Here is a 27760-nt window from a genome sequence, read left to right as displayed (position 1 = left end):
CCCGTAAGTTGGAAAGGGAATGGCGCCGCTCCGGTTCAGAGCAGTCTCTGAATACCTGGAAACATAGCCTTTTAAATTATAAAAAAGCCCTGCGTAGAGCTAGAAGCCAGTACTATTCAACCTTAATATCAGAGAATGGAAATAATCCAAAATTTCTTTTTAGCACTATTGCTAAATTAACTCACAGTCAGAGCTCAGTAGAACCACATGTTCCTGTTTCTCTCAGCTCTGATGATTTTCTTACATTTTTCGACAGTAAAATCTCAAATATTAGACATAAGTTAAATCAAGTTATTCCTACTATCAGCCCAGAGCAGGCTGAAGCGGTAGAAGTGGAGGCATCCATAGAAAGCTCTGTAACATTGGACTGCTTCACTGCTGTGGATCAAGCGGAAATAACATCAATTATTACGTCCTCCAAATCCTCAACGTGTCTGTTAGACCCAATTCCCACTAGACTTTTTAAAGAAACTTTTCCCCTAATTAATGATCCCATATTAACAATGATAAATGCCTCTCTGGAAACGGGTTACGTGCCACAGTCTTTTAAATATGCAGTTGTTAAACCTCTTCTGAAAAAGCCCAGTTTGGATCCTAGCATCTTGGCCAACTATAGACCGATATCAAACCTGCCCTTTATTTCTAAAATCCTAGAAAGAGTTGTAGTTAAGCAGCTTTACTGCCACCTACAGGACAACAGCCACTTTGAAGACTTTCAGTCGGGGTTTAGACCTCACCACAGTACGGAAACTGCACTAGTTAGAGTCTCTAATGACTTGTTATTGGCCTCAGAAAAGGGACTACTTTCTATTCTGGTCCTGTTGGACCTCAGTGCAGCCTTTGACACTATCGACCACGGTATTTTACTCCATAGATTAGAGCAGGACATAGGGATCAGAGGATCTGCTCTCCAGTGGTTTAAATCCTATCTGTCCGATAGGTATCAGTTCGTTAATGTAAATGGCCATTCCTCTCAGTGCACTCGAGTCAACTATGGAGTCCCACAGGGCTCAGTCTTGGGACCGATCCTGTTTACGCTTTATATGCTACCCCTAGGAAACATAATCAGGAAACACAGCATTAATTTTCATTGTTATGCCGACGATACGCAGTTGTATTTATCCATGAAGCCTGACCAGAATGACCAGATAGAGAAACTGAACGCCTGCATCAGTGACATCAAGACCTGGATGACAATTAATTACCTCCTCTTGAACCCAGAAAAAACTGAGGTCATTATACTTGGTCCTAAAAACCTCAGAGATACTCTGTCTGCTCAGATAGTCTCCCTGGATGGCATAAGTATAGCCCCCAATTCCACAGTTAGAAACCTTGGGGTTTTACTTGACCAGGATTTATCATTTAAGGCTCACATATCTCAGGCGTGCAGAACTGCCTTTTTTCACCTGCGGAATATTGCTAAGATCAGAAATATACTTTCTAAGAGTGATGCTGAAAAACTCATCCATGCATTTGTTACGTCGAGGCTGGATTACTGTAACTCCTTGTTAGCAGCGTGTCCTAAGAGTTCCTTAAGAAGTCTCCAGCTTGTTCAGAACGCAGCAGCTAGATTGTTAGCTGGAACTAGCAGAAGAGATCACATCACTCCTGTGTTAGTTTCGCTCCATTGGCTCCCAGTTGATTCCAGAATCAAGTTCAAGATCCTCCTGTTAACCTATAAGGCCTTACATGGATTGGCCCCGTCCTATATTAAGGACCTCATAGTCCCTTACCATCCAATGAGAACACTTCGCTCGCAAAATGCAGGACTGCTTGTGGTTCCTAGAATTAGTAAAAGTACGGTTGGAGGTAGAGCTTTTAGTCACCAAGCCCCTGTCTTATGGAATAAACTCCCAGCTCATGTAAGAGAGGCCGACTCAGTTTCTACATTCAAAGCTAGACTGAAAACATTCCTCTTTGGACAGGCTTATTGTCAGACTAGTTAGTATTCAGAGATTATTTAACTTAATGTTAATTTGTTTAAATTAAACTTAATAATAACTATTTCTTTTAAAAGGCTGCTAGAAGTTGAAGCTGGGGTAACTATGGTGCACTGGGGTTCTGTCCTCTTTCCTTTTTTTACTTCTACCCTTCCTCTCCTCTATTCTTGATCATAATTCATGTATTGTCCCTCTTTTCCTCTCCCCTCCTGGGGAGTGGGGGTGCTTCCAGACTCCAGTTGGCTTATCCGTGCTCCAGTTCCTGACCGTTTACCTCGCCTTTGCTCCTGCTCCTACACCTGGCTGTGGATCCTGCCTCTGGCTCATCTCTGGCTCGTCTCTGCTCTGTACCTGACCGAGTACCTCGCCTCTGCTCGTGCTCCTACACCTGGCTGTGGTTCCTGTCTCCGGCTCGACTCGCGCCTTTGACTGTCCCCACAACCACGGCTGGATGAAGCTCGTCTGCTGGACTTTTATATGTGTAGTTGTAGATTTAGATAAGTTAATTCTTCTCTAAGATTTCTGGTAAATCGCCTGTCCGTCCTGGGGGAGGATCCCTCCTTCATGTGGGCACCCCTGAGGTTTCTTCGTTTTTTCCGGAATCCGTTTTTTTTGGGAGTTTTTCCTTACCGCGAAGGGGGGTCTAAGGGCAGGGATGCCAGTATAGCTTAGTCAGTTTGTTAGTTCATTTTAGTATTTTTCTATTGAACTCTTTGTATTCGTGATCCTTTTGATTTCATGTTTTACTTCGAAGCCCATCGAGACGACTGTTGTTGTGATTTTGGGCTATACAAATAAAATTGAATTGAATTGAATTGAATTGAATTGAATTGAATTTGAAGGCAGCTGCAGTTCATCCAGAAAGCTGCTGCTCAGGTCCAGACAACAACCAGGAAGTGCAACCACATTGGTCCTGTCCCCAGGTCTTTGCACTGACTTCCCGTCGCTCAGAAAATTGACTTGGAAACAGCTCTGCTTGTGTTCAATTATCTCCTTGTGTAGCACCAAAGTACTTCTCCGGCATGTTGGTTCTTTATCAAGCAGCTCAGATTCTGAGAAGCTCAAGGACAAACTTTCTGGTAATGCCAGGGCTGAACACACCAAAGTTTTAGTTTTACGCTGCTGCAATCAGGAACAATGTTCTTGGTGATGTGAGACCAACCTCTACTCAGACAATGTTAAAGCCCAGCCTAAGAACAATTCCTTTTAGATCAGTGTTTTGCATTAGAAGGTCTTTCATAGGAACCCTTGCCTCTTACCTTGGTTTAAAATAAAATGCTAATAGTAATTTTTTTTTTTATTGTATCTTTTTTTTTCTGCTTTTATTTATCTGTAAAACACTTTGAGTTTACGTGTTTGCAAAACCAGAATCATAAAGTTAAAAGATCTTTGTTTTAAGAAAAAGTGTTATTTTGTCTTATAAGAAAAATAATCTTATCAAGTAAGTTTCTCAAAATCAACATAATCTTATTTTGAGAAAATTTGTCTTAGTGACTAGATTTTTTTGTCTTAAAATAAAATTTTTTGGGTGTTTCTTACCCCCATTGACATATTTTTTGGCTTATTTAAAGAATATCCACAAATGGGGTAAGACATTTTTTTAAGGGTCCTGTTTTTGTAGGGTGGATAAACTGTGCTGCACAAAAGCCTTGCCCTCATGTTTTAAGAACCTGCCATATGTATCACATACTCAACAAAATAGAGACTGATTGGATTTGTTTTCTCCTCCACATCGATTCTAACTTTGATTACACAGAGCTGACTCCATATTTGCTTCCATTGAACCGGCGGTCAGAAAGGATCAAATGAGGCTCTTTTTTGGTGAAGCAAAGATATCTCTTTTTGTTGTTTGACGAAAAAATCTTTAGTTTAGTAAAGTATTTTTTTTTTCAACATAAAAACCTATATAGAAATGTATGACAAAGCCACATCAAAGGCAGGTATTCTTTTGAAAGACCTTAATGCTGCGTGGTTGAATAGGTTTCTAATTGGCTTTAGTCTGCGCAGTGGTTAGGTCTTCTAACCCCAATTGAACAATGGAAGTGCACCTTGAGTCAGAGTTCTCTGATGTTATGTTCACACCAGGCATGTGATTTGCATTCAGGAATACGCTGAACTCGTGTTCTTGAACATGCTTTTAGCATGTGGTGCTGAGACAGTCACTTCCCCATACTAGCGCATGTACTAACAGTTGGAAAATGTTTGGTGCAAAATGTCAAAGTCATGCAAGTCTCATAAATCCTGCTCCAGACTTTTTCTTTCACAGCTCTATTCCGACACATGAAAGACTCGGTGTCCTAAAATTCCAGCAGAGCACAAACCGCAATAATTCATTTCTCTTTCATGATCAGTACTAACGCTAACCATATGTCACTACTAAAGTTAAGTCAATGGCTATACGTTTTGAACGCAGAGCTAAAAAACTTGCATAGCGATGTGTGAACATGAGTGCATGTGCGCTTCTGAGGGCGGTGTGAACGTAGCATAACATCAACTGCCTCTGGTCACTAATTTAGTATGAAGACCATGAAGTCTCTGCTTCATGGTTTCTTTGCATGAGGTGTGCCCAATACTGTTTTTTTTTGTCCTGCAGGTGTTTAGCCTTTCTTTTTTTTCTTCACAACACAAATAAAAAATTGCTTCAAATAATGATTCCTATCATATTTAAACTCGTCACATCTTTAAATGACCCTGCAAAAGAACGGAAGCACTGTCACTTTTTAAAGTCAAGCTGCATTGGAATAAAAATGTTTTTAAAAGACCAGAGAAAATTATTATTATATTAATACAATTTTCTACTGATTTACATAAAAGCTGCCAGAATGATGGCTCTGAAGTGTACCACCAACACAAGAACATTACCAGTCCACAGTTTGGAGCTTTTTTGTAGTAACCCACCTACTTAAAATATGGTGACAGGTGATTCATCTGACTGCATCACTCTGTTGCATTACTGTTGGCCGGCGTGTTATGATTTATGCAGCAGAGAACTCCCAAATGTTCATTCATCTTTTTTTAATGAGGAGGTTTATGCACAGCAGCTTTACTGTAAAGGCCCTTCATCTAAGGGTCAGTGGACTGTTCTTGATGACAATATCCAACCGCAAAAGAAGTTCTTCATCAATCACATTCTTTAAGAAGGAACTGTCATCCATGAAGAAATTGTCCATGAAAAATAAAAAAGTGTGCACAGCAGTTCTAATTATGGGTTTTGTGTAAACCAAAACAATAAGTGCTTCCTTTTTTTTTAGACGTTAATGTTATTTATAAAATATTTAAATACTATTTTTTTGAGGGGAAAGTTCCAAGTAAATTAAGTCCTTTTCTGTACTGTGAACTCTGTGGACTCAGTCTGAATGGGCAGGGAGTGTCAAAAAAATCTATATCTTCGTTGATTTATGTTTGGTTTCACTCAAATCCTGAGATCAAACTGCTTGGAAACCTCACCTTGTTACAGCAACTGCCTGTTTGTGGGTGGAATAGCCTGAAACAAGCATTGACCATGAAGAAAAAACCATTGCAAGAAGAAAATCAGCTCGTACTACTAGTACTTTCACCTTTTCACTATGACACTATGACAGAACAAACTGTGATTCCTGCTTTATCTGTTGTGCACAGCTCTTTCATCTAATTGCTCTGTGGGCTGCTGGACAGTTTGTTTGCATTTACAATGTTAAATCACTTAAGAGTTTACTTTCAAGTGGAACAAGACCAGCTAGTTGCATTCAAAGTTCAGACAAGCTTTAACAGCCACCAGAGAAAAAGAGAAATAGTCGAAACAAGGACTGAAAAGGTCAGCCTGACAGACATAGCCATTTAGCCTTCCATTAAATTCTTTGAATCTTATTTAAAGTGACATTTATTTAAAAAATCTGGATTTAGTCACTGACAAACATGTTTAGAAGTATTTTTTCTGCAGTTTTTATGTAAATTAAAAACAATTGTATCGTCTTATTTCAAATTTAAATTCCTCTTCTTGTGTACAGATCATTGACTGTATATGAGAACTGGACTAAGTGATTGTGACCTCACCCATTGAAAATGACATGCTTCCGGCTCCAACAGGATGAAGTCAATTCAGACCCCTTTTTTGCTACATACTTGTGGCCATGTTGTAACTAGAAAGTTTTAGAAAGCAGTGATTAGTCCAAGTCAGTCTAAGTCTACATTTCTATGGCAAACACTCTCTCCAATTAAGAGTGAGCATGTTGGAAGGCCACACTCCTTACACTGAAAGCAGGCTCAAGATAATCTGTCAATCTAATGCCATCAATGTGTGAAGGAAGACTATATGCATTCATTGATACTCTTATTAACTTGAATAACTTGACCTACAGAAAAAAATATGAAAAAAGGTTAGGATTATCAGGAACATGTTTAAAAAAGGCGGTAGCTGTTTATTTCTCAATATAAGTCTATGGGATTTTAACTGTTTGGGACCAGCAAGTACCTCATGTTTAGAACAGGAGGGGAAATAGGTAACTCAGTTTAGTTCTCATATACATTCAATGGTATAGACTCTTTTTTTTATTCATGCAAAAAATAATCTTTATATAGACAGCTGGATAGCTCAGTTAGTAAGAACTGGCCCACAGGAAACCAGGGTTCGATTCCCAGGGGCGGAATAAACTATTAATGAGGTAATTACAATAACAATGATCAGCTATTAACATAATCTAATAAAGGCCCTTGGGCAAGAACCTTAACCCTTGTGCTATCCTAGGCACTTTAACATTGGAAGTTGGCTCACCTAGACCCACTAGACAGTGCGCTGAACCTTTTTTCTTCAATGATTTTGGAACCTCACTGGTGTCCATGGATTACATGAAATCTTTCCACCTTTATCCACCTACCTCATAACCCATGACAATGAAACACATGTCATGCCGGCTCAGACGTTGCCTGGCAAACAAGGTCTGCTTGAGGTGCTGGGAAACCAAAGCATCCTGATGGAAAGTAAGCTACTGGAACAAGACGGAAATGGACTAGATGTGTAAATACGGTTCTGTTGGAATGCTGCTACTCAAGTAACCCTACTCAGAGAGGTTACATTCTGAGAATGTGTAGTGAATGGATGCTTTGAAACCCACAATCAAGGCTAGCTGCCAAGCAACTAGCAGCTCAATGTTCTTTTTTTTCTTTTTCTTGCAATGCACTAACATCCACAAACGGCAACTCCTATCACAACTTGAAAGTGAAGCGGTACAACACAATTGCAACACCGCAGGAGACCCAGAACACCAGGTTAGAGAGGAGGCTATACCTGAAAGGCAAGATCATGTCTAGAATGAATACCAGAAAACTCCGACACTATCTACAGCGGTAAAGTGATGTACCTCCTGGAAACTCTGAATGAAGCATTGAGGGAAATCCCTACCTCAACAATCACAGAAACCAATGAACTGGTTTACTCTTCAGCAGCAATGATCCTTGAGATGCTTGGCCATTAGAGCAACCATGGGAGAAAACAATACCCACCGTGGAAGCAACAGTTGGAGGCTAAAATCAAGGCAGCTCGGAGGGATGTGAGTCCGTTGACAGAGGCCCAAAGAGGTACAATGAAAAGGCAAGTACCTCAGACATACAGCCAGATTCCCATGCTTGAAGCAATGGAAACTGCCAAACAAAAGCTCCTGGACCTGAGCAGCCGCCTAAAGAGGTACACAAGACACAATAAGGCCAGACGGATGAACAGGCTGTTCGCAACTTAACCTGTGAAAGTGTACGCTCAGTGACAGGATCAAAAGAGCAGAGCAGACCCACCAAGGCTGAAAACTGAACAGTACGGGGAAAGTATATAGTAGAAAGAAGCAGCACATAACAGCAATGTTCAATGGCTGGTCTCTCTGAGAAATGAACATAGCACCCTCCCGGAAAAGAAATCCAGTAACCATCACAATGGCAGATATTGAAGAAAGAGTCTCAGGTATAAAGAACTGGACAGCACCAGGCCCTGACATTATACCTGCCTACTGGCAAAAGAAACTTACTGAACTCCATGAGCGCCTGGCAGCACAATTGAACCAGCTGCTAAGAGATGTGACTCACCCCTAATAGCTAACGGAAGGGCGAACGATCCTGATCCAGAAAGATCCCTCAAAGGGTGCAGTACCATCCAACCATCGACCAATAATCTTTCTCTCCACAACATGGAAGCTCCTGTCAGCCATCATTGCAGCCAAGATAAATAGACATATTGATCAATACATGAGGAAGTCACATAAGGGCACTTAGGTAGAGATTCTAGAGGAGCAAAACTCAAGCTTGCAGGTCACGGCACACTAACCTGGGCACAGCTTGGATTGATTACAAGAAAGCCTATGACTCAATGCCACACACGTGGATCACTGAATGCTTGGCTCTACAAAATCTAAAGAACTCCAAGAGTCTTTATCGGAAACTCGATGAAGCTGTGGAAAACCCCCCTTGAAGCCAATGGGAAGCCACTTCCCAATAAACAGTTATGCACTGCCAGTTATCCACGGATGTTAAGACACGAAAGCTCCTCACCTTAAGTGGAGGGTTTCATCACAAATCCATCATCCTGAGACTGTACGCTAGCCACAAGGCAGGAAGCTGAGGACCAGTGAGCGTGGATGCTACTGTCCAAGATGAAACATCCAAGATGCATGAAAACATCAAGCTCAAGGCTCCAACTGACAGTGTGCTCAGTGAATGTCTCAGGCAATGGAGGGCAGAGGATGCAGTGTTGGAGGACAGATCCTCATGGGAGGACAAACCCCTGCACGGGATGTACCACCAGACCATAACTGAAGTGGCTGATACCAAGGAGTCCTAGAAGTCCTACCAATGGCTAAAAAGGGCTGGCCTACAGGACAGCACTGAAGCACTCATCCTGGCACCTCAGGAACAAGCCCTGAGCACCAGAGCGATAGAGGCTCAGATCTACCACACCAGACAAGACCTAAGGTGTAGGCTGTGCAAAGAGGCGCTTGAAACAATCCAGCAGCGTGTAAGATACTGCCAGGGAAAGCATACATGTAGCGCCAACAACCAAGTGGCTGGAATAATATACAGGAACTTGTGTGTAGAATGAGAATGAGAGCAAAGATTCTGTGGGACTTCCAGATCCAAACTGATAGGATGGTAATGGTGAACCAACCAGACATTGTAGTGGTGGATAAAGAAGGGAAAGAAAAAGGAACAAGAGAAACTGGAGAAATACCAGGTACTCAGAGAAGAGCTGGATAAAGCCTTAGGCTCTAATATTTTAGTTTTATTTGGTCTTTTTAGCTAAAACGGATGCCAATACTATTAAAACAAGTTATGTCAAAGTTTCTTTTTTTCTTGCCATTTTATCAAAAACGTGATTGATACACTTTAGGGCTCACTGATGAATATTTCAAGCGCTTTAAGGCTGTATTTGCAAACAGAGATCAAACGTGTTTTTCAGAGGTTGACTGCAATAACCCTGCCTTAGAAAAATACTCTTTTATTACAGCAAAGAGATTTAAATTTAAGCCAAATTAAAAGCTATGCAATTACTAAATTGCCTTTTCGCTCTGCAGATTACCATAAGGCTTCCTCAAACTTTGAGGATCAGCGAAAGGCAAGTTATTGTGCACAAACATAACAATCAGGTCACCTGTAATAAATAAAGAAACTCAAATGTTTCACACTTCTTAAGTCTTAAAACTCAAGATTAAAGCAAAACATTATTCCAACTATTCTAACTATGATTCCACACTATGATGAAGTTACTTCCTTTAACATATTCTGGCTTTTTTGGCATACAGTGATCCCTCGCTATAACGCGGTTTACTTTTCACGGTTTCGCTACTTCACGGATTTGCATTGTGTTCTGCATTCTGATTGGCTAAAAAGTCACTCCGCTTCTTCTCTACCTGTGCGTCAATAACGTTGCAGTTTAATATGCACACGTACGTAAAACAGCTTGTCAAATTTAAATTACATACGTGCAAATTCTCTAACAATTTCGAGTTTCTCTTAAACCCATAAAAAAATAGCGACAACAACTGCCTATCACTATGTTCTTCTCCCGAACAAACACAGCTGCACCGCGGGCTTTATAAGAAGAAAACACTGCAGAGTGGAGTCAGGATGCAGCGGTTCAGTCTGTAGTGCAGTGAAACACACCTGAGTCACTATTTGTCCGACTGTACTTTGTAATTTTTTCGTAATCATTTGAAATTTTCTCCCGTTTAATCCAATTACTCGGGTCGCGGTGGGCGGGGCTAATCTCCGCAGTTTGAAGCCTTCTGTTCACATTGATTTAAATGATATTTGACAGTACAGTACAGAAGTTATTTGTTGAAAAAAAAACGTTTCTAAAGTACTTTGATTTGTGAAACAAATGCTTGAGCCTGTAAATGGTTTGTTCTTTCTTTTCAATGTATAATAGAGTATTTAATTGTGTAATAATTGTAAAAACAATTAAGGTTTCTACTTCACGGATTTTGCCTTCTTTTTGAAACGTAACCCCCGCGAAAAACAAGGGTTTACTACATTCAACATTCGTACTGCAAAAAATTGTTACAGTTTTTTAAAAAACAATCAGTAATTCACTAGGTAATACGTCTTTTTACATACACACAAGCAACACACAAGCCAAAAAGAAAAGAATGCTGATTTAAAGTGGAGGGTCAACAAAGTAGTGGGGGGGGGGGTCAACATATTAGTTAGAGTTTCCAATTATTCATTCATTAAAATCCTTTTCAAATAAAAGCTTTATAAATAAGTTCAGAAAACTCACGTTTTAATTTCTGCCACTGACTACGTTTACATGCCTACTATATTCTAAAAAAAATAAATAAATCATATTCTAGATAACGTATAGTTCAAAATAATGCTTTTTTATTTGTCACAGTAACAGAGTTTCTTTATTTACAAGTTCCGCAGAAATTGAAATAATACACAGTCCCATAATGTCAGGGTCATTTTCCATCAACAACTCCTATCTACCCACAGAAAATAACCACTCCTGAGATTATACAAAGAATTGTCTGCATGATGTTTTTTATTTTCTAAGTTGAAAGCATGTTTTTAGTTAGTCAGCAAGTGGAACCATTAAGCCTATTAGCCTGCAGATCCTCTGCTTTTGACTGCAAGTAATGTGCAGAGCAAGAATGTTTCAAATAAAATCAGCATTCTTTATGTTTCTTTGTGTGGCTATCTGAAATATGACTTCATTCCAAATAACATGATTAAATAAGTGCATTGACATGACTGTGCTTTATCTTTTCTGTAAGGTTATATGGGATAGGACTGGAATATTTGATAGCATGTAAATGTAGTCACTATCATGACATTGTCTAGTTTCATGCTAAATGTTCATTTCTGTACTGGACCAAATGTAAACACAGTTGTTCAGCTACAGTGTGATATCTGGAATAATTGGAAACATCTAACCATTCAGATTGGGGCGTAAAGAAAGAGTCAAGGGTGCACAGGTTAACGTAGGTTAAAAGTGTCTTTTTAAGGGGGCATACATGATAAATGTATTTACCTCTCTGATGAGCCTTGTAATTTGATTTAGAGTTTTTATTTTTAGGCTGATGCGGGGGATCATACCTCACACTCCCTGGAGCCAGAAATTGTGCAGGTGCAGGAACCAGTGCCGTTGCCTAGCACCTCCAATGCTTCTGGGGTGGCAGCGGGGTTGTAGCTCATGTAATACTCTTGAAGCTGGGAGCTGAGGTTTTGTTCTGGTTCCGGACTCTTTTTGCGGCGCTTTCGTCCCACCATGGATCGCTGCTGGAGCAACCTAGTTGCACCTGGGTAGCGCCGCCACAGTACATAAATTATTGTCAAGATTAGGGACATGGTGAAGAAGAGGGCCACACTACCCACCACTACTTTGTGCAGAGTCATATGCTCGATCACTGGGGGGGGTCTGTGAGTAGGTCGAGTGCGCACTGGTGAGTCTCTGGGATTTTTGCTCATATGCCCAGGAAAGGTAGGGTGAGGAATAGGTCGAGGTCTGAAAGGAGAGAGGGGGCCCAAAGTGTTGGTTGGTGGCATTGGTGGAGAGCTGGTAGTGGGGGCAAAGGTTGGTTCAGCAGTGCCCTCAGAAGTTAGCTCCAGTGTAGGTAAAGGTGTTTCCGTCAAAACATAATCAGTTTCCTCACAAATGGCATGGTTCCGTGTGACTTCCATGATTTTTTCTCCCTGCATATACTTGGGGCTGCTGCATATCATTGTAGTGTCTTTACTGCCCCGGAAATTTCTCAGCCAAGCTACAATTGGGCAAATGCCAGTTCCACAATCCCACATGTTGCCAGCTAAGCTTATGGAGGTGAGTGAGATCCACGCTGACACAGCCTCCTGCGACACATTGGACAGTTTGTTGGATTCCAAGTTCAGGACTTGAAGGTTGGGCAAACAGTGGAACACAGCTGGGTCCAGGGTCTGAATTTCATTTCCAGATAGGTCCAGTTTTTGCAGGGTATACCAAATCCAAGGAAGGCCCTGATTGACCACTCTAATGCGATTCCACTGCAGGTAGAGTGACCTGAGATTGGCTAAGCGGGGAAACAAAAAAAAGTTGATCCTTGTGAACTGGTTGTGCTCCAGATGCAACTCCATCAGCCTCTGTAACCCCAAAAAAGTGGTGCGGGTAAGAGCCTTGATCCGATTGTAGCCCAAATCTAGGAACTCTAAACTTCGACACTCCAGAAAAACTCGAATCGGGATATTAGAGAGACCATTGGAGCGCAGGTGAAGGTTTTGCAGTTTACGTAAACCATGAAATTGACCAGGTTGCAGGATTTCAAGCTTATTAAATGACAAGTCCAGACTGCGAAGATTGGGGATGCCATGAAATGTTGAATTGTGTAGGGATGTGATCCTGTTAGAGCTGAGTATTAGCTCTTTCAACCTCCTAACCCCTTGAAATGCTCTGCTGTCAATAGCTGAAATCTGATTGTGGTCGAGGTAAATCCAAAGAATCTGGCTGAGGTGAGCAAACTGATAGGGTAGCAGGGTGTGAAGTTCATTGTAGCGCAGAGAAAGGCCCTGGCAGCCCACCGAGATGTTTTCTGGCACTTCTAAAAATCCAGAAGAGTCACAATGGACAGTTTTTCCCTCGCAGCGACAGCTGTTGGGGCAGGTGCGCTCCCCGAAGCTGAACAACAGCGGAGCTCGCAGGAGGAGGAGCAGAGGGAAGAGGATGTGCCTCAGTCGTCCATCACACAAAAGTGCACCTGTAAAGGCAGAAAAATGGACAGGGTGACTATCAAGTTGCATGTCATTACTTTCCATTCAGTCTTTGATTTAAATCAATGTATGGTGAGTTTGATAAATTCCACAAAACTACTAAAATAGAGGTACATTTAGTAAAATTTGACATTGTTCATATTTGAAACGTGCATTTTTGCTGGGCAGTTTTCTTCAGCAAGTAAAAACTTTTGGTCTTTTGCTGTAGTTGTAGCCAATGTTGGCGAAGGCTTTGCTTTCTTTAAATATAACCCACAAAACAGAAAACAACTGAAGTATTTCCTCCTCTGGAAAGAAAGAAAAAAACAAACAAGAAAAGCCACATCATTGCTTTTTTAATCCACAGGAATCCAAACCAATCCAAATCCAAACCTGTTTCTCCAAGTCCCACTTAAATCGTTTTTTGATCTATTTTCAAAGCGTTCCCAGTGGTCTTTTCATCGTGATTTTTTTAGCCCAAAAACCTGTTGTTTTGTAGGACATACATAGTTTATGCAGAGCAGCAGGAGTTCATTAAAAATTCACCCCTGAGTGAATACTCAGAAATAAAGTTTTAATCTTAATTTTCTTTATATATATCCTCCATCATTAGAAAAAAGGACACAAGAACATGTCAAAAACAAATGTAAAAACACAATTTTTATTAGGGTGGGTCTTTAAATAGAACATTTTATGAAATATACCACAGAACAAGTGAACCATATAACACATTTCAGAAGTTTTCACTAATTTCACCATTGATTCTAATGGGTTAAACAATAAGCCCCTCCCACTGGGTGCACATTCAATTAACCAATTTTGGCCAACCAATCAAGGTTTACAATAACACATTTTTCTTTCATCAAAAACATTTCCATCACAATAATTAATATTACAATATGATTTATTAGAAGAGAAAGCTTTATAAAATGAACTCAGTTTCAAATAAATCTATAAGGAAGTTGGTCATGTGACCAAAACACTGCTGGGCACTGGTCAGCTTCTATTGGCCAACTGTAAATAACACTGGACAAAGTTGATATCAGTATCAGCATGCTCCCATGGATGCCCACATGACTGGGTACAGGGGAAAACAGGTAAGTAGAAAATAGCGTGTATGGTAGCATGTGCCGAGATCAGTAACAGGTTTATCGACTTCTTGGTTTCTTTCTGGAGGTATTTTCTGTGTCATGCTGTCTGCACAAACCACACAAGGTCACAAGAAGAAATCCTAATGTTTTCCTGGGAGGAAGAAGGATCAGTGGTTATACTGAGGTCAGTTATAGCCAGCTAAGATGTCTTTCTGAAAATAAAAAAAGTCAAGGTGAGATATTTTTTTAATAAACACAGCAGATGCTTTGCCACTGAGCCATCTGTTGTTGTGTAGGAGTGTAAAAACAGTAGATTTTCTTAAGTGATATTCATGGAGGCCTGCATGGTGGCTTGGTGGTTAGCCCTGTTGCCTCATGAGTTTTTAGTGACGGATGAATGGTTTACCATGGAAAATCACAACCTCAGCCCCCCAGAAAACGATTTGGAGATAAACAACAAGAGAGCTCAACATTTCTCTTCCTCCCTGAAGTCTGACCTTATGAAAGAGAACAGAAGAAATGAACACAATGTCACACAAAACCAGCCCTGCAAGATTGCAAAAAGTTTGAAAGAAAAACAGGAGCTTTATACAGTTTGGGCATTATACAATCAATGAATCAAACTTTATTTAGATAAAGTGACTCCCATACTTTGTGCAGCTTTATGATAAATAAAAAAACAGACATCTAAATCCATGGCGTAAATAATTCATTTTACACTGCAAAGACTGAATCTTAAGAAAGTCAAAGAGCTTTGTTTAAAAAAAATGCCTTACCAATCTTGATAATCTTCTCAAGACATTTTTCAATGGTAAAATAATCAAAGTTTGGGAAAACATGTCTTTGTGACTAATTTTTTTCTTAAAAAGCCTATATCATGCTTTTCTCAATCAGAGTAAACTGTATCCATATCACAATATACGACTTTTAGCAAACTAAAGAACGATTTTTTGGTGAAATGCGAGTTATTTTCTCTGCTCGTTTTCCAACCTGGAAGTAAGACAATTCGATCTCTGAGGCTCCGCCTTTCTCTCCGTGTGGATGCCGCTTAATTCATGATATCAACCTAAAGTCGGCGCTGGCAGTGTGACTGCGCTTCGCCCACAAAAACCATCAACATCCAAACTTCTGCAAAGATGGATGTGCATATTGTTCATATAAAAGAAAGTTGTTTTTGTCAAACACCGTTCGCTCCGTGGAGAAATTGGGTGTGTCTGTTAGCCTGGGGGCGGTCCTTGCTGCGCAGACACTTCCTGAAGGGGCTGTCCCTCACTTTGTGACTTCACAATGTGAGCACCCACTCGTCTTCGTGGATTGGGAGGGGCTGGTGCTCAGTGTGCAGGTTTTTAGAGGGATACTCAGAGATGACTGAATAGATCAAAATACCGCTTTAGGGTTGTTGTTTTTATAAGGAACTAACAGACTCAAAACCTTTATTTTGCATGACAGGCCCTTTAAAATAGAAATTCTTGGTAATACAATTTTCTTCCCCCATTAGCAGATTTCTTTTCTTTGCTTATTTAAAGAAAATCTGCCAATGTAGTTAGGATTTTTGACTTATTTCTTATATTTATATTTCATAGGACAGCAAAAAAAGTAATTACATATTTCCTCTTGGTGAGATATCCAGCCAGCTGAAATAAACAGACCAACCACCCTCATAATGTTGATATTGATTAAAAGCAAGAAAGAACCACCTCTGTGAGCACAGCGGGCTGAAAAAAAAAAACCCTCAAAGTGGAGTCATTTTTAAACAAGCCTTCTATCCAGCTTATAGATCTATTGATCTTCATCCTAGGAAAAAAAGAGTGAATCGGAGCGCCATCCTTTCTTTTTTCTCTTGACAGAAGTTGTTTACCCTGCTTAAAGTTGTCCATCAACTGAGAAATAAAATAAGCTCCGAGAGAGCATGTGCACACGTACAAGCAGCTGTTCCAGCTGCCGCAAGACAAAACACTTGGGCTCCAATTACAACAATGAAAAGCAATGTTTTTTAATACAGAGGGCAGTGCAGTGCTCACATGTTAAATAGTAAACAGCTTTTGATCTAAAACGTACAGTGGCCAAGTAGTGTACTTCACACCAAAAGATCAATCAATTTGATTTTTGATTTGATTTGAAATGGTTTATTTCAAGCGATCAAATAAGAAATCAAATTTAGGATAATTAGACATATTAATAAATATTGCTTGAAAGGGAGGGGAAGGAAGCGAATTTATATAATCCCACCCCATTATACCGTAACCTTTTTATTACATGATTTATCATTATCCGGTTCCAAGCTTTTATCAGACAGAATTAAGGATCCTGAAGTATCAATAAAGCACATGACAAAGATGAATTACTCAAGGTCATCGTAGTCATGTTTTTTCTTAGGGGCCATGGTCAGCTCTCTTGCTTTGGAGTAAAATCAACTTTTAAGTCACTTGAAGATAGTTGTGTAGCCGCGGTGAGCCGCGCTGTCACCCGGAACCGGAAAAAATGCAAAAACATGCTCACAGCAATTAAAAAGGCAAAACAAATAAAAACAAATAACATTACATTTTAGAAATTAAAACAAATTTACAGAAACAAGAAAAGTGATTTAAAAAATGAAACAAAATACAATCAAAAATGTTGAAAAAAAAAGTCCAAGATGAACAGGACAATTTGAGTTTTGATGATTTGAGTTTTTTCAAATCTCTTTATGTCTGCATACTAATTATAGTTTTATGATTAATATGGAGCATATCCAGTATCACTTTATGCATAATAACTTTCAGCTGAAATGATGGACAAACATCATCATCCAATCAGCAATGTCAAAGTGTCAAAGTCATTTCCAGGAATCAAAAGGAAATGTTGTCTTTTCATGATTTTTGGAATTGTGTTTTGTTTTTTGGAATTTTTTTTATCTGTTAACTTTTTAATTGTAGTTCTAAACGTTAATATGCTTGTGCGCTGACTGATTTATTGATGTGATTCGCAATTTTGGGCTGCAGTGCAAACATCGATAACAATAAAAAATGTTCACTTCTACTCCTCACAGTGAAGGTATAATGATAGGACACTTTAAAGCAGGGAGAATGACAATACTGTTATTCTTTTCAATTTTCTTTTTTATGATGCATTATTTTCAAAAAGACCTAATAGTAATCAAATGTCTGATTAAATGCGACTTTTGTTGTATTAATTTGGCTCTGGTTGAACTAAAAGTATGTAATTATTTGTGATGCTCTGACCTCACATCTGCATTGATTGCATTACCCGCAGCACTTTGCACCTCACCTGTTCAAATGAGCCAAATGCTCCAACTTTAGCAGCTGTCACTGCCTGCAAACCTCAGCATGCTCATTATCTCATCTCCTGCTGTAGCCTAGGCTAATGGGCAAAAGAAAAACCTCACATAGGAGGTGTAGCTGTGCTGCACATCTAAACAGACGTGGGATCATGGGGGCTACACAGATTGCATTAATACATAGCATTATTTTTAAGAATAATGTCTTGAAAAATTGTGTCCCTGGAAAGATTTATCTTTGTGGAGGGAATAGCAGAAATCTTTTCTGTGGCTCCTTCAAAGCTTTAGCCTCTGTTGATTTACTGATTACTAGACTTCCTGCCCTTTCCTGGCAGCTTTGCTGTGGTGCCATATTTATTCTGTCCTCCAGTATACAATTAGAGGTCTTCAGAGGAATTTTTTTATTTATCTGTAAACATTCTCTAATATTTGCTCCAAGAGGACTTCCCATCTGACCTTTTGGAGAAATGTTCAGTTCTTGAACCTCAACTGTAGTAAGTAACATTAAAGAAAAGAAAGCCCACAATGCTCACTGAAATTACTTTAAACGTTCAAAAGTAACAATAAATTAAAATTTATTAAACATTAAATAATCCAAATCAGCCATTACTTTTGAGTTGTTGATTAACAGAACTATTTAAAAAAAAATAATGACATAGGGCTGGACAAAAATGATGGTACCCATAACTTAATATTTTGTTGCACAACCTTTTAATGCAATTACTGCAATTAAATGGTTTCTGTATTTGTCAATGAGTCTTCTGCACCCGTCCACAGGTATTTTGGCCCACTCCTCATGAGCAAACTGCTCCTGTTGTCTCAGGTTTGATGGGTGTCTTCTCCAAATGGCATGTTTCAGCTCCTTCTACAGATGTTCAATGGGAGTCATAAACATAACGTTAAACCTTAGTGGTCATTACTTGGGAATTTAAATCATTATATGCTGGAAATAATAATAAAATGGCCGCATTTGCAAAAATGTAAATGTAGCACCAAATTATAGGCCTTTCCTTCTTTAAAACAACAAAAACAGCAGAAAAATGAAGAGTGCATAACTTTAATGTCTCCGCTGCTTAAGCCTTAGTCACATGCGCCTGAAGGGTTGTACATCATTTATTATTATTTCTTGCTTTCATCATTTGTCGATGTACGCAGATGTCCATCAAAGGTTTAGACTGACGGGTCTTTACATGAATTTAATTTAAAGCTGTTCAAATTTTTTGGCGGGCTGAAAATTACGCAGGTTATGCGTATTTAATTTTTTTTCATTTATACAAAACTATTCTGTAAATCTTACAAAGTTGTGTGTTATTTTTGTGAGATGCATACGCAAGTTTGTGGCTTTCCCAACTGTCCCATGAATGTCCACATATGTCCAATTTTAACATTGCGTATATGGTCCACATATCAGGTTAAAATCACATAATTGATGCCCGAATCACTAATAAATTGTATATAAACAGCACAATAATCACGTACGGTTATTGCACGAATGGCGTACTGTGTGAAAGGTATATTTATAAGTCGATCTTGGCGTGCATACTGTTCATATTAAATTCAAGCTTTTTTGCCAAACACCGCTAGCTCCACGGAGAAAGTGAGTGTGTGTTAGCCTGGGGGCGGTGCTGGCAGTGCAAACTCTTCCTGGAAGGGGGCTGTTCCTCCCTAGGTATCTACGTCACAATGTGAGAACCCGGTAGTTTTGCGTGAATTGAGAGGGGCTGGTGCTTAGAGCTCAGGTTTTTTAGAGGAATACTCAGAAATGCATGATTTGCTAAGTGCATTATAATACACTTAAAAATACACATTATAATACACTTAAAAGCTCAAAAAGTAGGTTTTGCCTATTTTCCGTTTATCAATCAAACCCTCATTCCTAATTCCAGATGTGTTACGCGTGTTTCATGCCCTTTGAGTGCTTTGGTAATGCACACAACCTATTCTTATGGCGTTCTGAGAACAGCAACACTACATGGAACACATTTATGATTTAGTTTTCTGACTCATCTCTGTTGTCTGAGTGCTGTACTCTCAGTAGAGTCTGTGAATGAATGAAGCCAACAGTCAAACCAAGCTCTTACATTTATATCAGCACAACATAGAAGTGTTTTTTTTTATCACAGAAAAAAATTAGGTTTTCTGTGAAATTCTTGCTTCAGATTCTGCTCATCGTGATTCACTAGAGAGCTGTGTGGCCCCCTCCCTGACTTAAAACACACCAACAGAGTGTTTTGTGCTGGGCGGGGTATACTCTAGGCTGGAGATGGTATTGCCAGGGTTGATGGTAGAGTGACCCTCTTCTGCTTTTTTCACATCTAATTCTAATTTCCCCTCAGGGATTAATAAAGTATTTTTAATTGAATTCAATCTTCAACAAAGCAATTAAGTAGCAGCAATTATGCCCCAGTGAAAATGTGTTGCTGTGTCCCAAAATTAATCCCTAGGGACCACGTTTGTCAGAGGCAGGGGCACATTCCAGAGACGTGAATGGAATAATTTTTACATTTTTGCAATGCCACATGTGGAGAAGGGATTATTTTCCCATTAGCTTTTAATGCATTAACTTCCTGTTCACGGAGTATCTGATTCCATATGGCATGGGACACTTAGCCATCCTAACATTTATCCAGGTTCAACCAGTACACTGAAATTAGAGCTTTCATTTTAACTTAAAGGCTTTCCTTTACCTGCACTGTTTCTCCAGAGCCAGATATCTCAATCTGACAGACCTGGGAGATAATATGTGTTAAATTGGATTTATATAAATTGTAAAACCCTATGAAATATACTGCCTCTATGGGATGTCTACAACTGTTTTGGCTTACACTAAATCTAAAAGTATGCATCAGTCTGAGACCTCCCACGAGGATGACTGCATTTTCCTGTGGTGTCAGATTGAAGCCAAAATGCACATTAAAACAGAAATAATAATAGAGATAAATGCAGCTGTGCGGCAGGCAGTACAGAGACAGGCAAGCATTAAAAGACAGTTTGCATCAGTGGAAGTCAGGACATTAAAACCCAAAACCCTCTTCCAGGCAAAGGCCGAACTTCAGGGTTGGGCAGAGTACCAGGCTTCAAATGAATGCAGACTTTTAGGAGTTTGTAGAATGCAAACTAGACAAAAATTAAAGAGGAGTAATTTTAATAAGGAGCCAAAAAGAGACTACATGTCATTATATATGTACAATATGTTTTTTCCTTCACTAATTCACCGGTTTCTCACCCATACTTAGAACTTTACATATTAGAAATGTTGCATTTCGAAAACAAGTAACCCAGTACAGATATTGCAAAAAAAAAGGTTTAACATCTAACAGTGTGTGGACATATAAGGGCGGTTTTACGCAGATAACTAATAATTTTGCTCCTCACGTTTTCATGTTCAGCATAGACTCACACACGTTAAAGCAGTCAAGCTGTGAATCAAGTCAAGTAGAGACTCCACATCAGATAACATTAGGTTAGCTGAAATCTGTTAGTCATATCAAGTGGGTGAATGTGAAGACAGGAAAAAAACAAGAAGTAAACCGACTAGAAGCATAAGTTTGTGAGTGAAGCAGGAAAATTTGCCCTCAAGCCTTTTCTGAGTAAGGATGCAAATACACGAGATAAGTCCAAGGGTTTCCTGCCATGAGATTGAAGAGAAATCCCTCCAATAAATACACAAATGCATCCAAATGTACTTTTTATTATTTTAAGCTTCAAATTTAACGTTATATAAAATGGCACAGAGTCAAAATTCTAAATCATATTTCTCTTTAAAAACACAAGCCTAGTGCCTTGGAAAACCCCCGTTCTGCATTCTTAACATTTCGGTTAATGTATTTGTGGCATATAAGAATTGTGAAAAAAAAAACACCTTGAAGTCTTAGGTTAGCATAAATTATAAATGACAAGTCTGCAGTTGATTTTCTTTAAGACCGGAAGGCATCTACCTCCCCAGAGGATATTCTCTTCACAGCTGAGACTGAGGGCTGGCTTCCCCGCATGAGCCCCCTTCTGTGTTTAACATGAGGAAACTTACAGGCAACATATGTATCCGATGCAGAGATGCACATACAACCAGTCCATATAAGGAGACATGCATTACTTAAATCAGTTGTGGCAAACATGCGGCTCTTGGCCTATAAGAATGCGGCTCTTGGCCTATATAAATGATGCACATAGTGTCTGGAGCAATATTTTAATATCCCATCAATTATCAGTTTTTAATGCAAATAGTCAATTATGAGGTTTTTTAAAAAAAAGAAAAAGAAGTTAGAAAAGTAACACATTTTTACTGAAGGTCAAAATTAAATTTATGCTTCACATATAGGGGTGTGACGATAACCCCATCACCGCGGTGATGACCTCATCACAGCATCACTGAACTTTTTTTTTTAAAGTTCTGCATATGGTGCGTGATTGGAACTATAATAAACACATTAAACAGACTCATCTTAGCTGATAATTTACTTTTTCTGTTCAGACTTCAAGGGTTTCTGGGGGAAACCTTTTATTACTGTTCTCCTTCACTCCCTGCGCCGCGCCTCTCACCCCTTGCCGGCGCGCGGCACTCACTCCCTCTACGCTGCACGCGCTCCCTCTTTTTGCACACACACACGCGCACGGTTTCAGCATCACACACACATCCTCATTCTACAACAGAACTTTCCGTCTCGCAAGGAAATATGACAAATTTACTGCGTTCTACATATTCATTTCCATTGTATTCATTTCCATGACAAGCTGCGTGTGTTCTTGAGTGCGCGACACGGCTGCTCGGCGGAGGATTTTGAGTTAGGGGGGCATTTATTCCTGTTCTCCTTCACTCCTTTACACCAAACATGAACGCGCACTGTTAGATTTCGATGAATATCACTACATGTTTTGTTTGAGAACTACTGTATTTTGTGCAGCGCAAAGTTACGTGTGCAAAGTTACCGCAACACTGCTGTGATCAAAAATCCCACACCGTCACAGCTCTATTCAAGCATTTGAAATGTAATGTATTTAATGTCTTTCTTGTAAATATGAATTATTTAGACACCAGAAGGATGTTCTATCCAGATGTTTGTGTATTTGTTGGTGTAATTGTCATTGAAAGATGAATGTTGAGATACAAAGAACTACCAGTTATTTACTGTTGGATCAATGGTGAAATATTCAGTTTTTACAATTGTAAATCGGACTTCAGAGGAGTCAGTGGCATCCATGTGCCAGCAATCAACCTCACTGCACGTCACTGAGTAGTTGTGTGTGTCAGAGAGAGGCAGAGAACTAGACAGTGAGAGAGAGAGAGTGTGTGTGGAGGGGGTATCTCCAGGGTTAATGCTGTTAACTCTGGCTAAGCTACATTTTATTTGTGTATTGAGGGTGGACACTTTCCTTGAAATAAACACAAGTGCAATACTTGCTGTTGTTTTGTAAGGAGAGGAGTGTGTTATGGGAAATAATATTGCTTTAATTGCATGTTTGTGTGTGTGCGTCTTGGCGGCAGTGGCTCAGGCGGTAGAGCGGGTTGTCCAATGATCAAAAGGTTGATCCCCGCTCCATCCAGCCAGCTGTCGTTGTGACCTTGGGCAAGACACTTCACCCCTTCCTGCCTCCAGTGCAGCTCCACTGGTGTGTGAATGTATATGAATGTCCCGGTGATGGTCAGAGGGGCCCAGGGGCCGTAGGCGCGAACTGGCAGCTACGCCTCTGTCAGTCTGTCCCAGGGCAGCTGAGGCTACATCACCAGTTACTTTCACCAAATATGAATGATTATACCATGGTCCGGTTGAATACTCGATTCTGATTGGCTGCTGGGTATGCGTTAAAACCTGATAACCGCACGGTGAAAAAAGAAGTTCCGGTCGGCTAGCTTAAATGATTTGTATCACTGCGCCGGCTTCTGTAAAACAACCTTTTGCTTCATCATCGGGGCAAAAACAAGCGGTAAGCGATTAACTTTCCCTCTGAATTGATGCTTTATTCAACCCATCGGGACGATCAGCATATATATATCGCCTAATCTTAACTGCAGCGGTGGTGCTGCGCGACGCGGACGATGCGCCGCATCACGTAACATATAGTACGCTGTTTATGAGAAAAGTGATACAAATCGAAAAAAAAAACAAGAATTAAGGACTAAAACCTGGTTAATATGTATTGCTTTTGTAAGTGACCATGGTATAAGCGGGTTAATGGCCTTCGAAGTGTGCGGTTACTACTTTTTAACGCTTCGCGTCGGATGGTTCAGGCTTCCACGCCGTGCGTTAAAAAGTAGTAACCGCACACTTCGTCGGCCATTAACCCTTACATAATGGACACATTGGAAGAACTTTGAGCACCAAGAATTCTAAGCTTATTATTATTATTGGCAGGTCAGTGTGGCTTTTTGACTCTCACAGTTGAACATTTTGGCTCTTTGTGTCAAACTTGTTTGGCAACCCTGACTTAAATGATAAGCTTTTTAGGAGTTTCTGTCAGTTAATGTAACACTATTTACATTAAGCTTTCAACTTGTTTTTTAAGTTAAATCCACTTTATTCGCCTACATGTGGTCTTTGTGTTTTACAGTGGCAAGAACTCATCCAGTACTTACAGAAGAGGATTAGGGCCATGGAAAAAGAAAATAAAAGGAAAAAACAATTATGACTTTAATTTCAGAATTTCGAGATTAAAGTCAGAATTTTCAATGCCTTTTATTTTCTTTTTCCAATTCTTGCTGTAGAAGTGAGTTCAACAATCTGCACGTGCAAGCATCAAATCTGTTCTACGCCACAGCCAGTGCTGCTTGCTGCTATGTAGCCTAAACTATAATGTAATTCAATTATAGTTTAGGCTACATAGCAGCAAGCTATGTATGGGTTTATCAAAAAAAATTGTGTGTAATTTTATTACACAGCAGGGTCTGGTATAACATTTGTTTTTTCCATTCTACACATTGTTCGAAAAGTGTCTATTTGGAACAAAAAAACATGTCACTTTTCACAATTTTTTCATCGCTAAAGTTAAACTTTTGAGAATAGAGACTGTCAGTCGGTGTGATTTGTGCCCGCACTTGTGTCAAGCTCTTCACTCATGCAAGACAGAGATTGCAAAAATGGGGGATCAAGGGCGGGCTACTTAGCACCAACAGCCACGGCCATTGAAAGGAGAGTTTGGAAACAGTGGCTTCAGATAGACATGAAGAATGGCTTTTTAAGACATTTAGATTGTGGAATTTTCCTTAAAAACTTCTTAACCATAAATAAAACACCACTGGTAAGGTTTTTATATAAAAAAAGAAAATTGTCATAAGGGAACTTTAAAGACCCACTCAGATGAAAATGGGGTGTTTAAAATGTTCTTGTGGCATTTTTCTGATGATGGGGGCATATATAAAGAAAGCTTAAAATTGCATTACTGGGTATTTCTATATTTAAATTGTTGTGAATCAGAAGCCGACAAAAAAAAGCCATTGGAAAAAGATCATATTTGTGATGTCGAAAATATGCTGGGAAGCCAAAAGCTCCTTGTTCCGATCCATTCTGGAACATCTACTTGCAGACAAATACATCCATGTCCGTCTTTGTTTTCCTTGTCTGAGCTGGAATCTGGCTCTGATATTCCATTTTTGCTGTTCGGTAATGTCAGGTTGGAGGTGTTGGGAGGTGTTAGTTAGCAGAAGAGCATGTCAATTAAACGATGATCAGAGTGGAACTTAAAGAAGTTTAAATGGAAGGTGTAGGACAAAAGGTATTTTTAAGTCCTATAGCATTTAGCTACATCTAGTACATCTTTGAGGTGGAACTCAATGAGAAAGTGTCCATGTGCCACAATAAACTCTTGGCTGTTTGCTTCTTTCTATATTGTCCTCCAAAAAAAGTGTTTATTTAGGTGGAGGTTTCTATCCCACCATCGCCTGCTGCTGCTGTTGCATAAGCTGCATCTGCTCAGCTCTTGCCAGGCTTCAAAAGCTTCACTACAATAAATACAAGTATAATCTCTGGGGATTTTCAAAACGCCTCTCGCTCTCCTACACTTCCAGTTATCCAACAGTTTGCCAACTGATTTTTTTCTGTGTTCTTTTATTTAAACATGTAAACACTTTAAAATGCACAAACACTATTTGACTAATGCAATATTTCATGTAATCCTATACATAGATTTTAAGGGCTATCAATATTTTCCGGGTTCTTTAACAAAAAATCTTGCAGTTCTAGATGTTGGTCTTACAATGGGAAACAGTGTGTTGTGTTGCTAAATGTGTTTCTGAAAGCCATCACTGAAGCTGTTTCATTTCAGTTTGACAAGATTCTTGTGGATCACAATCCTGAACCTATGTCAGAAAATCTTGAGTTGGGCAGACGGTGTGTCTTGGAAGAAGCAACATCACAATATTTTGGACTTAATGATGCCTTCGGCACATGCATGCGTACAAGGGGTGACTTGTGCGGGTGCTGCTGGTTTTTGGGTTGTCCAGGGGCCTCATTTATAAAACTTTGCGTAGGATTTGCGTCAGAAGTGGCGTACAGATGAAACATAGGACGTGCGTACGCACAGAAATATTCGGATTTATAAAACCGTGCGCATGCACATCCTACGCATCTTTCCCTTAATAAATCACAACCAATTCTAAATGCAGCGCAGCTTTTGCGGCTTCATGACACGCCCATAGTTGCCCCTAAATAGTCCCTGAAATGCCCACAAATGAATATTCATTGATTGGGAAACCATGGCAAACACCGAGAGGAAGTTAAAAAAATGCAACTTCACTCAATGTGAAGTATAAGTTATCGTTGGCGAGGTGGAAAAGAGGAGAAGAATGTTGTTTGGAGGGCACAGTGTGGCCATTACTATAGCACGTGAGTGGCAAACGGCAGACACCGTCATGCTGTAGCCTCACAACCTCGGACCGTGGCCGTAATAAAAAAGAAATGGTCGGACATCAAAGTCGAGGCATAAAAAACGTCTAGCGCTCCATGGGGGGGGGGGGGGGGGGGGGCACCGGGGCGCCAAATGCAGCGGGTGACACGCGTGGTTCGTCCGAGTGCTCCTCTGTGACGCCGTGCCCAAAACAGGACGGCTCTAGGAAGTCGGTACCGGCTCATAAGCCACTCGTCCTCGTTTGCCAGCAAGTCTTCTTGCTGTCTAAAGATGAGTTCACTCCGAATTCCTCCATTTGCCACATCTTCTAAGAGCGCAAGATCAGCCATTGTGCATCATTACGCATTGTGATGGGGCATTTTATTTCCATCCATTTAATTACATCTGACAAGCTACAGATGTCGGTAATGATCGACGTGGAAATGGGAAATTGTTCCGCGCAAATGTAATTTCTTGTTGCTTTCTGAATGGTTGAGACATACGCCTTACATTGTTTTATCAAAAATAAAACAAACTAAAGTTAAGGCATATGCATGAATACCATAATTCCATAGCTTATGAAGAAATGTTTTAATATGAAGACAACTTTCCCCAGTGGACAATTACGCCTTTCCGTCCGTCCGCACCTATGTCTGCTCCGCCAGACGGACACATTGACGAGAATATCAGTTTTGTACATTATTTCGTTCTGTTAACTATATTATTTATGAGGATGAATTGCACAACATGCCAATATTGCAGAACATATTTTACTTTTCGTTTTGCAAATATGTGTTCATTTGAATTTCTGTTGTAATTTTCGTTTGATTTTTTTGTTTGTTTCACTGCTGATCGATCAAACGGGTGTACGTGTAGGCTGTTAATTGTAAGACTTGCTTTGTGAAGTCTTCATGTTATTTATGAGAGGCAGTATTGTTATTTTCACTTTCACGTGTTTCTTCCATCTGCCGACGGTGTCGCCTTTCTCATTTCACCCGTTTTTGTGCGTAAGCCTGGGTCAGAGCTTGCGTGAAGGACCGCACATTTTCCCGTCAAGTTTGCTTTTTGTAAATATCAACTATTGCGTAGAGAGTGGCGTACGCCTTCTTTTGTGCATACGCAACGTTTATAAATGAGGCCCCTGGTCTGTGGAGGGTCGTAGAGAGAAGAAACTGAATCTCAAAGGGAGCGCAGTTGTGTCTTGCAGTGCCCTTGTGGTTCAAGCGGCTACCTCAAGGGAAATCATGAAAATAGATTGTCGTGCATGTGGTAAGTGTATTGTGAAGTATTTGCAAGAATGATGCAAGTTACATGCACCTGCGATGTAAGGGTGATGCTGTCCCTTCCACCACACTCTAGTCATCAGTGAAGTGTGCGCAATGGCTCCTTACTTATCGCGTGCAAATGCTGCACACATGGAGTGTGCAGATGATATGTAAGTGCCTGTAGAACGCCTGTAG

The 27760-nt window shown here is 40.0% G+C and overlaps 1 protein-coding gene across 1 annotated transcript in view; it reads right to left on the bottom strand.

Annotated features, from left to right (window-relative positions):
• lrrtm4l1 (leucine rich repeat transmembrane neuronal 4 like 1) overlaps nucleotides 1-27760 on the bottom strand; it is a 130483-nt gene that overhangs the window by 55899 nt on the left and 46824 nt on the right. The window contains exon 2 of the mRNA XM_011482003.4: nucleotides 11493-13123. Coding sequence (XP_011480305.1) covers nucleotides 11493-13123 — 1631 coding nt within the window. The remainder of the gene's footprint in view (nucleotides 1-11492; nucleotides 13124-27760) is intronic.

Source organism: Oryzias latipes, chromosome 12, assembly GCF_053564925.1.
Source record: "Oryzias latipes strain Hd-rR chromosome 12, Olatipes_Hd-rR_3.1".
In the NCBI taxonomy this organism is placed as follows: domain Eukaryota; kingdom Metazoa; phylum Chordata; class Actinopteri; order Beloniformes; family Adrianichthyidae; genus Oryzias; species Oryzias latipes.
Note: the sequence above shows the minus strand (reverse complement) of the source record. Positions and strands in the feature narration are given on the sequence as shown.